Source organism: Staurois parvus, unplaced genomic scaffold (genome assembly GCF_062004578.1).
Source record: "Staurois parvus isolate SC_StPar_1 unplaced genomic scaffold, SC_StPar_1.0 ptg001762l, whole genome shotgun sequence".
NCBI lineage: Eukaryota > Metazoa > Chordata > Amphibia > Anura > Ranidae > Staurois > Staurois parvus.
Genome location: NW_028319558.1, coordinates 187,694 through 200,000, shown reverse-complemented (window position 1 = coordinate 200,000; position 12,307 = coordinate 187,694). Strand labels below are relative to the sequence as shown.

The window sequence follows — 12,307 nt, the reverse complement described above, 5'->3', positions numbered from 1 at the left end:
GGGGTCTATGGTGTGCAGGTTCTGTATTGGGATAGATGAAGGTGGGGTCTATGATGTGCAAGTTCTGTATTGGGATAGATGAGGGTGGGGTCCATGATGTGCAGATTCTGTATTGGGATAGACAAAGGTGGGGTCTATGGTGTGCAGGTTCTGTATTGGGATAGATGAAGGTGGGGTCTATGATGTGCAGATTCTGTATTGGGATAGATGAGGGTGAGGTCTATGATGTGCAGATTCTGTATTGGGATAGACGAAGGTGGGGTCTATGGTGTGCAGGTTCTGTATTGGGATAGATGAAGGTGGGGTCTATGATGTGCAGATTCTGTATTGGGATAGACGAAGGTGGGGTCTATGGTGTGCAGGTTCTGTATTGGGATAGATGAAGGTGGGGTCTATGGTGTGCAGGTTCTGTATTGGGATAGATGAAGGTGGGGTCTATGGTGTGCAGGCTCTGTATTGGGATAGATGAAGGTGGGGTCCATGATGTGCAGATTCTGTATTGGGATAGATGAGGGTGGGGTCTATGATGTGCATGTTCTGTATTGGGATAGATGTGGGTGGGGTCGATGATGTGCAGGCTCTGTATTGGGATAGATGAAGGTGGGGTCTATGGTGTGCAGGTTCTGTATTGGGATAGATGAAGGTGGGGTCTATGATGTGCAGGTTCTGTATTGGGATAGATGAGGGTGGGGTCTATGGTGTGCAGATTCTGTATTGGGATAGATGAGGGTGGGGTCTATGGTGTGCAGATTCTGTATTGGGATAGATGAGGGTGGGGTCTATGATGTGCATGTTCTGTATTGGGATAGATGTGGGTGGGGTCGATGATGTGTAGGCTCTCTATTGGAATAGATGAGGGTGGGGTCCATGATGTGCAGAATCATAGAGAAAACATGTACAGCGAGTCACAGACCCCCGCCTTCCCGTGTCCCCATTGTACAGGCAGACTGAGGATAACGGAGCCGCTGTTTGGGGTCACCAAGTCTCAGGTCATCGCAGTTTCTAAGGCCGTAATTCATCATTTCTAATCCTGCCAGCACCGGCTTATATCCATACCTGTGCAGTGCTTACTTAGCTTGTTTAACATCCCCAAAATACTAGATAATTGCAATTATCCTTTAATTTTCATGGATTACACAGAGAGATCAGCCAAGTAGATCATTTAGGAGTTCCAATGTGGATTGTAGGAGAATACTGCCCTCCAGTGGTAGAGGGACAGAATGACAGAACTAGGTAGGTGTCAGTCTAGGCAGTGTCTTCTAATGGTAAAACCACCAAGGGATGCGTTCTGCTGGAGGCGTTGTGCATTTTCCTGCATTTTCCAGCACAGTGCATCAGCCAAGACCAAAAAAATAAATAAATACTTTTTTTAAATGCGGTGCTGTGCTAGGTTCATGTGCTTACATGTAAAATCTTGGTTCTGTGTGCGGTCATGCCATCTCTTTAGCATATAAAGCAGAACAAAATGCTCATCTGCAGCGTTGTTGCAGACGTTTCTCGCACTGTCGGATGGAGGAGGTGAGTACAGACTGATTTACTAAAACCGGAAAGTGCAAAATCTGGCGCAGCTCTGCATGGCAGCCAATCGGCTTCCAGGTTTTATCGTCAAAGGTTCATCATACGATCTGAACTCAGAAGCCGATTGGCTCCCATGCACTGCTGCACCAGGTTTTGCACTCTCCAGTTTTAGTAAATGTGCCCCATAGTGTGTGAGGGTGTCAGGTCTCAGTATTAGGTGGCCATTTTCTATATTCACCGATATTAGAAGTAACACAAAAGCGCATTTTTGTTTTTTTTCCCTTGACCTCCTTCTCACCCGTGTCTGTTGTCTCCCACAGGCGGTCTCCAAATCGAGAACAGCGAAGAGTCCGACCAGGGGAAGTACGAATGTGTCGCCACCAACAGCGCCGGGACGCGCTACTCCGCCCCAGCGAACCTCTACGTGCGTGGTAAGAACTCCGCCCCCCCCTCATCGGTTCTGGTGATTCACCTTCATGGGCCACCTCCCCCACCTCAACGAACCATCTTTACCAGGCCGCGGCGCACCAAGAGATGGAAGGCTTCTATCCGGCGCTGAGCTTCCCGCTGAGTGTCGTTGCGGTGTGAGTGCGAGGCTGCGTCGTGGCTGCCAGTGCGCGGAGGAAGCTTTGTGGAGTTGTACGCGCTCTGTGCAGCAGCTGCGCGCCGGTCTCTGGTGTATGGGATGCCATATGCTTTGTCTTCTGTCGTGATGGTTTGTGTTTAATGAGAATTAATGTGATTTCTGAATCGACTGAAAGAATTCCCACATTTATTTTCCTGATTATCCGGAGAGCGGAGACGCTGCTCATATCGCTTCTCATTCTGGGTTTGTTGTCACCCTCGGTCGGAGAGCTGTACACTTACTGACACGCAGGGGGCAACACTGGCAGGACGTGCGACGGTGCCTAATATCGACGTAGAAGACTTCCGATATGTCATTTCTGCTCAGACATCTTCTGATTGCTGCAGCAAATGGGGTCTTCTTAGAGCTGCCCGTATTTTGAATGGGGTCCCCTTAGAGCTGCCTGTATTTTGAATGGGGTCCCCTTAGAGCTGCCTGTATTTTGAATAGGGTCCCCTTAGAGCGGCCTGTATTTTGAATGGGGTCCCCTTAGAGCGGCCTGTATTTTGAATGGGGTCCCCTTAGAGCTGCCCGTATTTAGAATGGGGTCCCCTTAGAGCTGCCCGTATTTTGAATGGGGTCCCCTTAGAGCTGCCCGTATTTTGAATGGGAACCCCTTAGAGCTGCCCGTATTTTGAATGGGGTCCCCTTAGAGCTGCCCGTATTTTGAATGGGGTCCCCTTAGAGCTGCCCGTATTTTGAATGGGGTCCCCTTAGAGCTGCCCGTATTTAGAATGGGGTCCCCTTAGAGCTGCCCGTATTTTGAATGGGGTCCCCTTAGAGCTGCCCGTATTTTGAATGGGGCCCCCTTAGAGCTGCCTGTATTTTTAATGGGGTCCGCTTAGAGCTGCCCGTATTTTGAATGGGGTCCCCTTAGAGCTGCCCGTATTTAGAATGGGGTCCCCTTAGAGCTGCCCATATTATGAATGGGGTCCCCTTAGAGCTGCCTGTATTTTGAATGGGGTCCCCTTAGAGCGGCCTGTATTTTGAATGGGGTCCCCTTAGAGCTGCCTGTATTTTTAATGGGGTCCGCTTAGAGCTGCCCGTATTTTGAATGGGGTCCCCTTAGAGCTGCCCGTATTTAGAATGGGGTCCCCTTAGCGCTGCCCGTATTTAGAATGGGGTCCCCTTAGAGCTGCCCGTATTTTGAATGGGGTCCCCTTAGAGCTGCCCGTATTTTGAATGGGGTCCCCTTAGAGCTGCCCGTATTTAGAATGGGGTCCCCTTAGAGCTGCCCGTATTTTGAATGGGGTCCCCTTAGAGCTGCCCGTATTTTGAATGGGAACCCCTTAGAGCTGCCCGTATTTTTAATGGGGTCCCCTTAGAGCTGCCTGTATTTTTAATGGGGTCCTCTTAGAGCTGCCCGTATTTTGAATGGGGTCCCCTTAGCGCTGCCTGTATTTAGAATGGGGTCCCCTTAGAGCTGCCCGTATTTTTAATGGGGTCCCCTTAGAGCTGCCCGTATTTTGAATGGGGTCCCCTTAGAGCTGCCCGTATTTTTAATGGGGTCCCCTTAGAGCTGCCCGTATTTTGAATGGGGTCCCCTTAGAGCTGCCCGTATTTAGAATGGGGTCCCCTTAGAGCTGCCCGTATTTAGAATGGGGTCCCCTTAGAGCTGCCCGTATTTTGAATGGGGTCCCCTTAGAGCTGCCTGTATTTTGAATGGGGTCCCCTTAGAGCTGCCCGTATTTAGAATGGGGTCCCCTTAGAGCTGCCCGTATTTTGAATGGGGTCCCCTTAGAGCTGCCCGTATTTTGAATGGGGTCCCCTTAGAGCTGCCCGTATTTAGAATGGGGTCCCCTTAGAGCTGCCCGTATTTTGAATGGGGTCCCCTAAGAGCTGCCCGTATTTTGAATGGGGTCCCCTTAGAGCTGCCTGTATTTTGAATGGGGTCCCCTTAGAGCTGCCCGTATTTAGAATGGGGTCCCCTTAGAGCTGCCCGTATTTAGAATGGGGTCCCCTTAGAGCTGCCCGTATTTAGAATGGGGTCCCCTTAGAGCTGCCCGTATTTTGAATGGGGTCCCCTTAGAGCTGCCCATATTTTGAATGGGGTCCCCTTAGAGCTGCCCGTATTTTGAATGGGGTCCCCTTAGAGCTGCCCGTATTTAGAATGCGGTCCCCTTAGAGCTGCCCGTATTTTGAATGGGGTCCCCTTAGAGCTGTCCGTATTTTGAATGGGGTCCCCTTAGAGCTGCCCGTATTTTGAATGGGGTCCCCTTAGAGCTGCCCGTATTTAGAATGGGGTCCCCTTAGAGCCGCCCATATTTTGAATGGGGTCCCCTTAGAACTGCCCGTATTTTAAATGGGGTCCCCTTAGAGCTGCCAGTATTTTGTAACCTTCTGGTCAGAAGGATTTAGATATTTTATGGTTTTCCGCTTTAACTGGTAGTGGTCAGCTTAGGAGCAAAGAGGCTGCACCAGACCGACAGAGACCAGGGACATGGTACAGGTGAGGTAGAAGGATGGAGACATGTTGTAGGAGACTGTTAGAGATTGGGGACATGGTACAGTTGTGGTAGAAGGATGGAGACATGTTGTAGGAGACTGGTAGAGACTGTGGACATAATACAACTGAGATAGAAGGCTGGAGACATGTTGTAGGAGACTGTTAGAGATTGGGGACATGGTACAGGTGTGGTAGAACGCTGGAGACATGCTGCAAGAAACTGCTAGAGACTGGGGACATAATACAGGTGAGAAAGAAGGCTGGAGACGTGTTGCAGGAGACTGTTAGAGACTGGGAACATGCTACAGGTGGGGTAGAACGCTGGACATATGGTGCAAGAGACTGGGAGATGCTACAGGTGTGGTTAAAAAGCTGAAATCATGTTGCAAGAGACTGTTGGAGACTGGGGACATGGTACAGGTGTGGTAGAAGGCTGAAAACATGCTTCGAGAGAATTTTGGAGACTGGGGACATGCTACAGGTGGGGTAGAAGGCTGGAGACATGCTGCAAGAAACTACTAGAGACTGGGGACATGCTACAGATGAAATAAAAACCTGGAGACATGTTGCTGGAGACTGTTAAAGACTGGGAACATGCTGCAGATGGGATAGAAGGCTGGAGACATGGTGCAAGAGGAACCTGGGGAAGAATATAGCGGATGCAAACACCTCGGACAGTGTTATATTTCAGGAGAGGCTGGCAGTGACAAGGCCACCAGTGTGATGGTGTAAGTGAGGACAGGGCAGCGTGCGACTGCTAAAGGTGAGCGGGGGTCCGCCGCAAGGTGCGGTCAGCTGCAGACACAGACTTCAATGATCAGATATCATTTCTCACCTATGTGTTCAACGAGGAGGAAACGGAGGAGGAAGTGGAGGAGGAGGAAGCAGAGGAGGAGGAAACGGAGGAGGAAGTGGAGGAGGAGGAAGCAGAGGAGGAGGAGGAAGCGGAGGAGGAAGTGGAGGAGGAGGAGGAAGCGGAGGAGGAGGAAGCGGAGGAGGAGGAAGCGGTGGAGGAGGAAGCGGACGAGGCTCCTCTATAGGAGAGATACATATGTAGGACAGTCTGTGTTTTTATTTATCAGTGCAGTCAGCCCTCCAGGGGGTGGGGTGGGGGGGTATTATCCCAGGAATTCAGCGTACATAATGTGAGCTGCTACAAAATCTACAATTAACGCGTCCCGCTGACACTCCAGCCCTGACTCCCTACAAGGTTTGTTTCTCCAAACAAGAGACCAGTTGACAGTTTTCACAGAAAAGTGTCTGAAACCTCAAATGCCTGAAATGTTCCCAAGGTCGCCTCCTGTGGGTCAGGGCAGGTATTACAGGACATTCAGCCCCCTGCATGCAGTGTACAGCTCTCTGGCTATAGACAAACCTCAGAGATCAGTCCTCTCCAACCCACCTCTGTCTGTCTCTTCCTTTCCTCTCTGTCTCACTGCTTTTCTCTTTCGCTCTCTTCTGGATCCTTTTCTCCAGGTCAGTCTCTTCATATCTCCAGCTCTTTCCCTTCCCCTCTGTCTCTCTTTTATCTCTCCTATAAAGTATCTGTATCTCTCTGTCTTCATCTTTGTCCCCAACTTTCTCCCTCTGTATTTCTCTCTCTCTTTCTCTCTCCTCATCTCTCTCTCTCTCTTTCCATATCTCTTTCTCGCTCTCCTATATATTTCTCTCTCTTTCTCTCTGTCTCTCTCTCCGTAGCACCCTCTTGCACTCTCTCGTTCTTTCTCTCTCTCCATCTCTCTCTCTCTCTCAGTATCTTTCTCTCGCTCTCTCTCTCAGTATCTTTCTCTCGCTCTGTATCTCTCTTTCTCTCCATATCTCTCTCTCCGTATCTCTTTCTCCGTATCTCTTTCTCCGTATCTCTCTCTGTATCTCTCTCTCTGTATCTCTCTCTCCGTATCTCTGTCTCTGTATCTCTCTCTCCGTATCTCTCTCTCTCCGTATGTCTCTCTGTATCTCTCTCTCTGTATCTCTCTCTCCATATCTCTCTCTGTATCTCTCTCTCTGTATCTATCTCTCCATATCTCTCTCTCCATATCTCTCTCTCTGTATCTCTCTCTCTGTATCTATCTCTCCATATCTCTCTGTATCTCTCTCTCTGTATCTATCTCTCCATATCTCTCTCTCCATATCTCTCTCTCTGTATCTATCTCTCCATATCTCTCTCCCTGTATCTCTCTCTCTCTCTGTATCTCTCTCCATATCTCTCTTTCTCTCTGTATCTCTCTTTCTCTCCATATCTCTCTCTCCGTATCTCTCTCTCTGTATCTCTCTCTGTATCTCTCTCTCTCTCCGTATCTCTCTTTCTCCGTATCTCCCTCTCTCCGCATCTCTCTCTCTCCGTATCTCTCTCTCTCTCTCCGTATCTCTCTCCGTATCTCTCTCTCTGTATCTCTCACTCCATATCTCTCTCTCCGTATCTCTCTCTCCGTATCTCTCTCTCTGTATCTCTCACTCCATATCTCTCCGTATCTCTCTCTCCATATCTCTCTCTCTCTGTATCTCTCTCCTTGTATCTCTCTCTCCGTATCTCTCTCTCCATATCTCTCTCTCTCTGTATCTCTCCCCGTATCTCTCTCTGTATCTCTCTCCGTATCTCTCTCTCCATATCTCTCTCTGTATCTCTCTCTCCTTGTATCTCTCTCTCTCTCTGTATCTCTCTTTCTCTCCATATCTCTCTCTGTATCTCTCTTTCTCTCCATATCTCTCTCCGTATCTCTCTCTCCGTATCTCTCTCTCCGTATCTCTCTCTCCGTATCTCTCTCTCCGTATCTCTCTCTCCATATCTCTCTCCGTATCTCTCTCTCCGCATCTCTCTTTCTCCGTATCTCTCTCTCTCTGTATCTCTCACTCCGTATCTCTCTCTCCGTATCTCTCTCCATATCTCTCTCTCTCTCTCTCTCTGTATCTCTCTCTCTCTCTCTCTCTCTCTCCGTATCTCTCTCTCCATCTCTCTCTCTCTCTCTCTCTCTCTCTCTGTATCTCTCTTTCTCTCCATCTCTCTCTCTCTGTATCTCTCTCTCTGTATCTCTCTCTCTACATCTCTCTCTCTGTATCCCTCTTTCTCTCCATATCTCTCTGTATCTCTCTCCGTATCTCTCTCTCCATGTCTCTCTCTCTGTATCTCTCTCTCCATATCTCTCTCTCTCTGTATCTCTCTCTCCATATCTCTCTCTCTGTATCTCTCTCTCCATATCTATCTCTTTCTCTCTGTCTCTCTCTCCGTATCACTTTCTCTCTCTCTCTCTACATATCTATCTGTTTCTCTCTCCCTGTCTCTCTCTCTCTCTCTCTCTCTCTCTCTCTCTATCTCTCTCTCTCTCTGTCTCTCTCTCCCCCTCTCTGTACATCTCCCTCTCTGTACATCTCAATGTATCTCTTCATCTCTCTGTCTTCCGCTCTCTCTTGTTCTCTCCCTCCTTCTTGTGAGTATACAGTACACCCCTCTATGAGTGTCTCCTTTTCTGGCTGTCGGTATGGATGGGTGTGTGCTGTGATCTGTATGTCACGTGTTTCCTGTGTGTTTCCTGTGTGTTTGGCAGAATCACCCATTAGCTCCTTATACAGGACTCCTGGTGAAGCCTTTGCTCCTATGTTCCCAGCTCCGCCCAGTTGCTGCGGCTGTGACCCGTCCACTTGGCTGCGCAGTGGCTGCAGATTCAGAAACTCGCCATTTGAAGTCCTCTGGAGATATAGGGAGCCGGGGGGTGATTCAGCTCACTTAACTGAAGTATTTCGTTTGGGCGGATTAAGATTGCCCGTATGCTGGAAAAGACGGCGTCCTCGCAGCTTGCACTGGGTTGTCCTTGATGCTTGGTGTGTGACACGTGCGTTGTTGCTTGTACACATGCAGTTTGCTGTTTTTACTCTCTCTGTGTTTCTCCTTGTCTCTCTACTTCCTCGTCATCCTCATCGCACCGCCATACAATCAATCCTCCATCTCTCAGATCAGCGAGAAGGTTGGTCCCTTTCACTTCTTATCCAGATAGAGATTGGCACGTCTGGTAACTCCCTCCCCACCCTCTTTGAAGAACAGCAGAGGCGAGCTCAGGACAGAGCTCCTCCCCTGCAGAACCTGCTTATCCCCTGCCTGCCATAGTTCCTGCAAGTCTTCCTCCTAAGTGCACGCTGGACAGTGCATGGTGCCCTCCCCATCACCTCCTCTTCTTGCAGGCCCCCGAGCCTGTACTCTTTTGAACCCTGTGACTCCTCTACAGCTATGGAATTCCTTTTCTCTCGTAGGTTTTTCTTACCATTCCCATAAAACAAAATCACCCATTCATATTTTGTGGCCCTGTCAAATAAATACAGTTACCACGTGGTGCTTTGAATTCATCTTGCATGTATCATCACGCTTCATCCCAAAGCTCCTGATCCATCAAGGTGCACTAGTAGCAAGGCATGCTAAAGTGGCCTCAATATTCTCTATCCTTTTAGCATGCCGTTCAGCGCTGTTCATTACACCTTCATTGTTGGTGCAGCTTGATACATTGGGGCCAAAAGGCATTTTAAACTAAAGTTGCCGGAGATGAACAAAACCAAAGAGCGGTGATTAGCATACAGTTTAACAAGGGAAATGCATTACTAGCTTGGAAATGGTACCTGATATGCTGTACAATTCATCGGCATGCAATTTCTCCATACATTGGTGTGTATAGGTATACGCGCAGTCTGGCCAATGAGTAAGTTGGTCAATGCAGCTAAGGTTTTATGGTCAAACGCTGGCTGTGCATAGTAAGGATCTGATTGGTCAGTTCCACGAAAGTTCCCACCAAACCTTTGGTAGGCGGAGCTTTACTAAACAATGATTTTTCCTTATATTGATTTGTAAAATTGGTTGAATTACATGATCAAAATCATGTGATTGCCCTACTAAGACAGCCTTCCTCAACCAGGGTGGTTTGACGTTTCTTCAGGGGTGCCTTGGCAAAATGTCTAAAAATTGCCCAAAACAAGCCAGCAGGTGGATCAAGCCTGCCTTTTAGTTAAACAAAACCATGGGTTTTCATTGTACAACCTTCTAGCCGCCGGCATCCTGACAACCAATGACGTCATCAGTTGATAAGGAGGATGACAGTTGCCTGCACAGCATCCTAGTTTGACCCTCCCCCGCCCCTCTCCATCAGCGCTGGGGTCACATTATCTCAGTGATGGAGAAAAACTGAGGGAGAGGAGAAACATTGGAATACTACTCAGTACGGGAAGCAAAAGTGTATTTGCTTTGGAAGAATAAATCACCTCTAATGTTGGGTGTCCTACATGTGTGGATGTTGCTGCATTATATAAACCTATTAGAATTGTTTTCTAACATTTTAGAATGGGTGCCTCAAGACTGTCCATAATTTTAAAGGGTTCCTCAAGACTGTCCATAATTTTAAAGGGTTCCTCAAGACTGTCCATAATTTTAAAGGGTTCCTCGGGACTGTCCATAATTTTAAAGGGTGCCTCGGGACTGTCCATAATTTTAAAGGGTGCCTCAGGAATGTCCATAATTTTAAAGGGTGCCTCGGGACTGTCCATAATTATAAAGGGTGCCTCGGGACTGTCCATAATTTTAAAGGGTGCCTCGGGACTGTCCATAATTTTAAAGGGTGCCTCAGGAATGTCCATAATTTTAAAGGGTGCCTCGGGACTGTCCATAATTATAAAGGGTGCCTCGGGACTGTCCATAATTTTAAAGGGTGCCTCGGGACCGTCCATAATTTTAAAGGGTGCCTCAGGACCGTCCATAATTTTAAAGGGTGCCTCGGGACTGTCCATAATTTTAAAGGATGTCACGGGACTGTCCATAATTTTAAAGGGTGCCTCGGGACCGTCGATAATTTAAAGGGTGCCTCGGGACTGTCCATAATTTTAAAGGGTTCCTCGGGACTGTCCATAATTTTAAAGGGTGCCTCGGGACTGTCCATAATTTTAAAGGGTGCCTCAAGACTGTCCATAATTTTAAAGGGTGCCTCGGGACCGTCCATAATTTTAAAGGGTGCCTCGGGACCGTCCATAATTTTAAAGGGTGCCTCGGGACTGTCCATAATTTTAAAGGGTGCCTCAAGACTGTCCATAATTTTAAAGGGTGCCTCAGGACTGTCCATAATTTTAAAGGGTGCCTCAAGACTGTCCATAATTTTAAAGGGTGCCTCGGGACTGTCCATAATTTTAAAGGGTGCCTCAAGACTGTCCATAATTTTAAAGGGTGCCTCAAGACTGTCCATCATTTTAAAGGGTTCTTTGACCAAAAAAAGGTTGAGAAACGCTGATCTAAGACATAGGAACTTCTGTAACTATTGCTGTAAGTATGACATAATGGAGGGAACAGGAGCAGAACTTAACCAACCTGACACCCCCTGCGTCTGAAATATCAGATGGGTTCACCCATTAATTTGATATCCGATGAAACCAGAGTTCTCCTTTAGGTCCTCCAATTCTGCACAAACCGCGCACAGCGAGTCTGATTGCTAAAGTTTGTTACATGTGGCCAGTAACACGCTACTATCATGAGTAAGCTCAGCCTCCTCTGTCACACTCATGTCCCTCCAGCATTCCGTAGCGCCAGGCAGTGGCGGTCCCAGCGGAGGGGGTCTTTATTTGTTTGGCAGCGGATAACGACACGTACAACCCCCCCCCCCCCCTCCGCTGTGTTCCTGGAAGCCGCTCCGGCTCACCCAGGCATTTAATTATTGCTCTGCAACGCTGCAAGGTCATATATTAAAGAGTTCTTTTATCTGTGTACCGCCGATCCGCTCGCCGTCCTCCCTCCCCTCTGTGCTATTTTCATCTGAGAAAATTTCCCTGAGCGAATGCAAATTGCAGAGTGTTCCTGCCCCTTGTGAACCCCAGCGTGCGATCATCTGAGCAGCAAAGCCAGGGGTCCGATAATGATACACGGAGGGCCCCAGTTCTGACCGCCTGTGCCAAATAATTTAGCTTAGAAGTTAGATGTGAAATGGAATCCAGAAACAGGCATGGACTCATCTGTAACATGTCAGCGGTGACGGTCGCAGCAACGGCTCAGGCTCATTGAAATGGATCCCCGCCATCGCTTTTTCTCCACTGCTCAAATATTTGTGATGGCATGTAATTGCTGAGCATTGGGCGGCAAAGCGCCTGGAGGAAGAACTCTTCGCTGGCTGTTGCAATAAGATTTTTTTGCTCCTCACAATCATCCAGGTCTCTTTCTTTAGATTTTCCACCTTCACCAACGTGAACAATTTGCCAAACATCTACCAGATATGGATGACTGCTGGTCCACAATGTGGCCAAAAGTCCGACTTTCACATCTACATTCGCTTATTGGGGATCCCATTCCAAAACCATGACTATTAATATGGACTTTCCACCCGTTGTGGCTGTAAGAAGCTCCAAGCTTCTTTCTGGGAGGACTTTCCACACGATTCTGGAGGGTGCCTGAGGGAATTTGGGCCCATTTGTGGGGCCAGGTATTGATATGGGATGAAAAGATTTGGCTCCCAGACAGCCTTCCAATTCATCTAAAAAAGGTTCTGCAGGGTTGAGGTCAGGACTCTCCGCATTCACTATATCTGCTCTCCCCGGTCCCTGCATTCACTATATCAAGTCTCCCCGCATTCACTATATCCGCTCTCCCCGCATTCACTATATCCGCTCTCCCCGGACCCTGCATTCACTATATCCGCTCTCCCCGGACCCTGCATTCACTATATCCGCTCTCCCCGCATTCACTATATCCGCTCTCCCCGCATTCA

At 48.4% G+C, this 12,307-nt stretch overlaps 1 protein-coding gene across 12 annotated transcripts in view; it reads left to right on the top strand.

Annotated features, from left to right (window-relative positions):
• PTPRF (protein tyrosine phosphatase receptor type F) overlaps positions 1-12,307 on the top strand; it is a 295,456-nt gene that overhangs the window by 172,977 nt on the left and 110,172 nt on the right. For all 12 annotated transcript variants that reach the window (XM_089663763.1, XM_089663762.1, XM_089663761.1 and 9 more), the window contains one exon: positions 1,839-1,949. In XM_089663763.1, the coding sequence (XP_089519889.1) occupies positions 1,839-1,949 (111 nt within the window). The remainder of the gene's footprint in view (positions 1-1,838; positions 1,950-12,307) is intronic.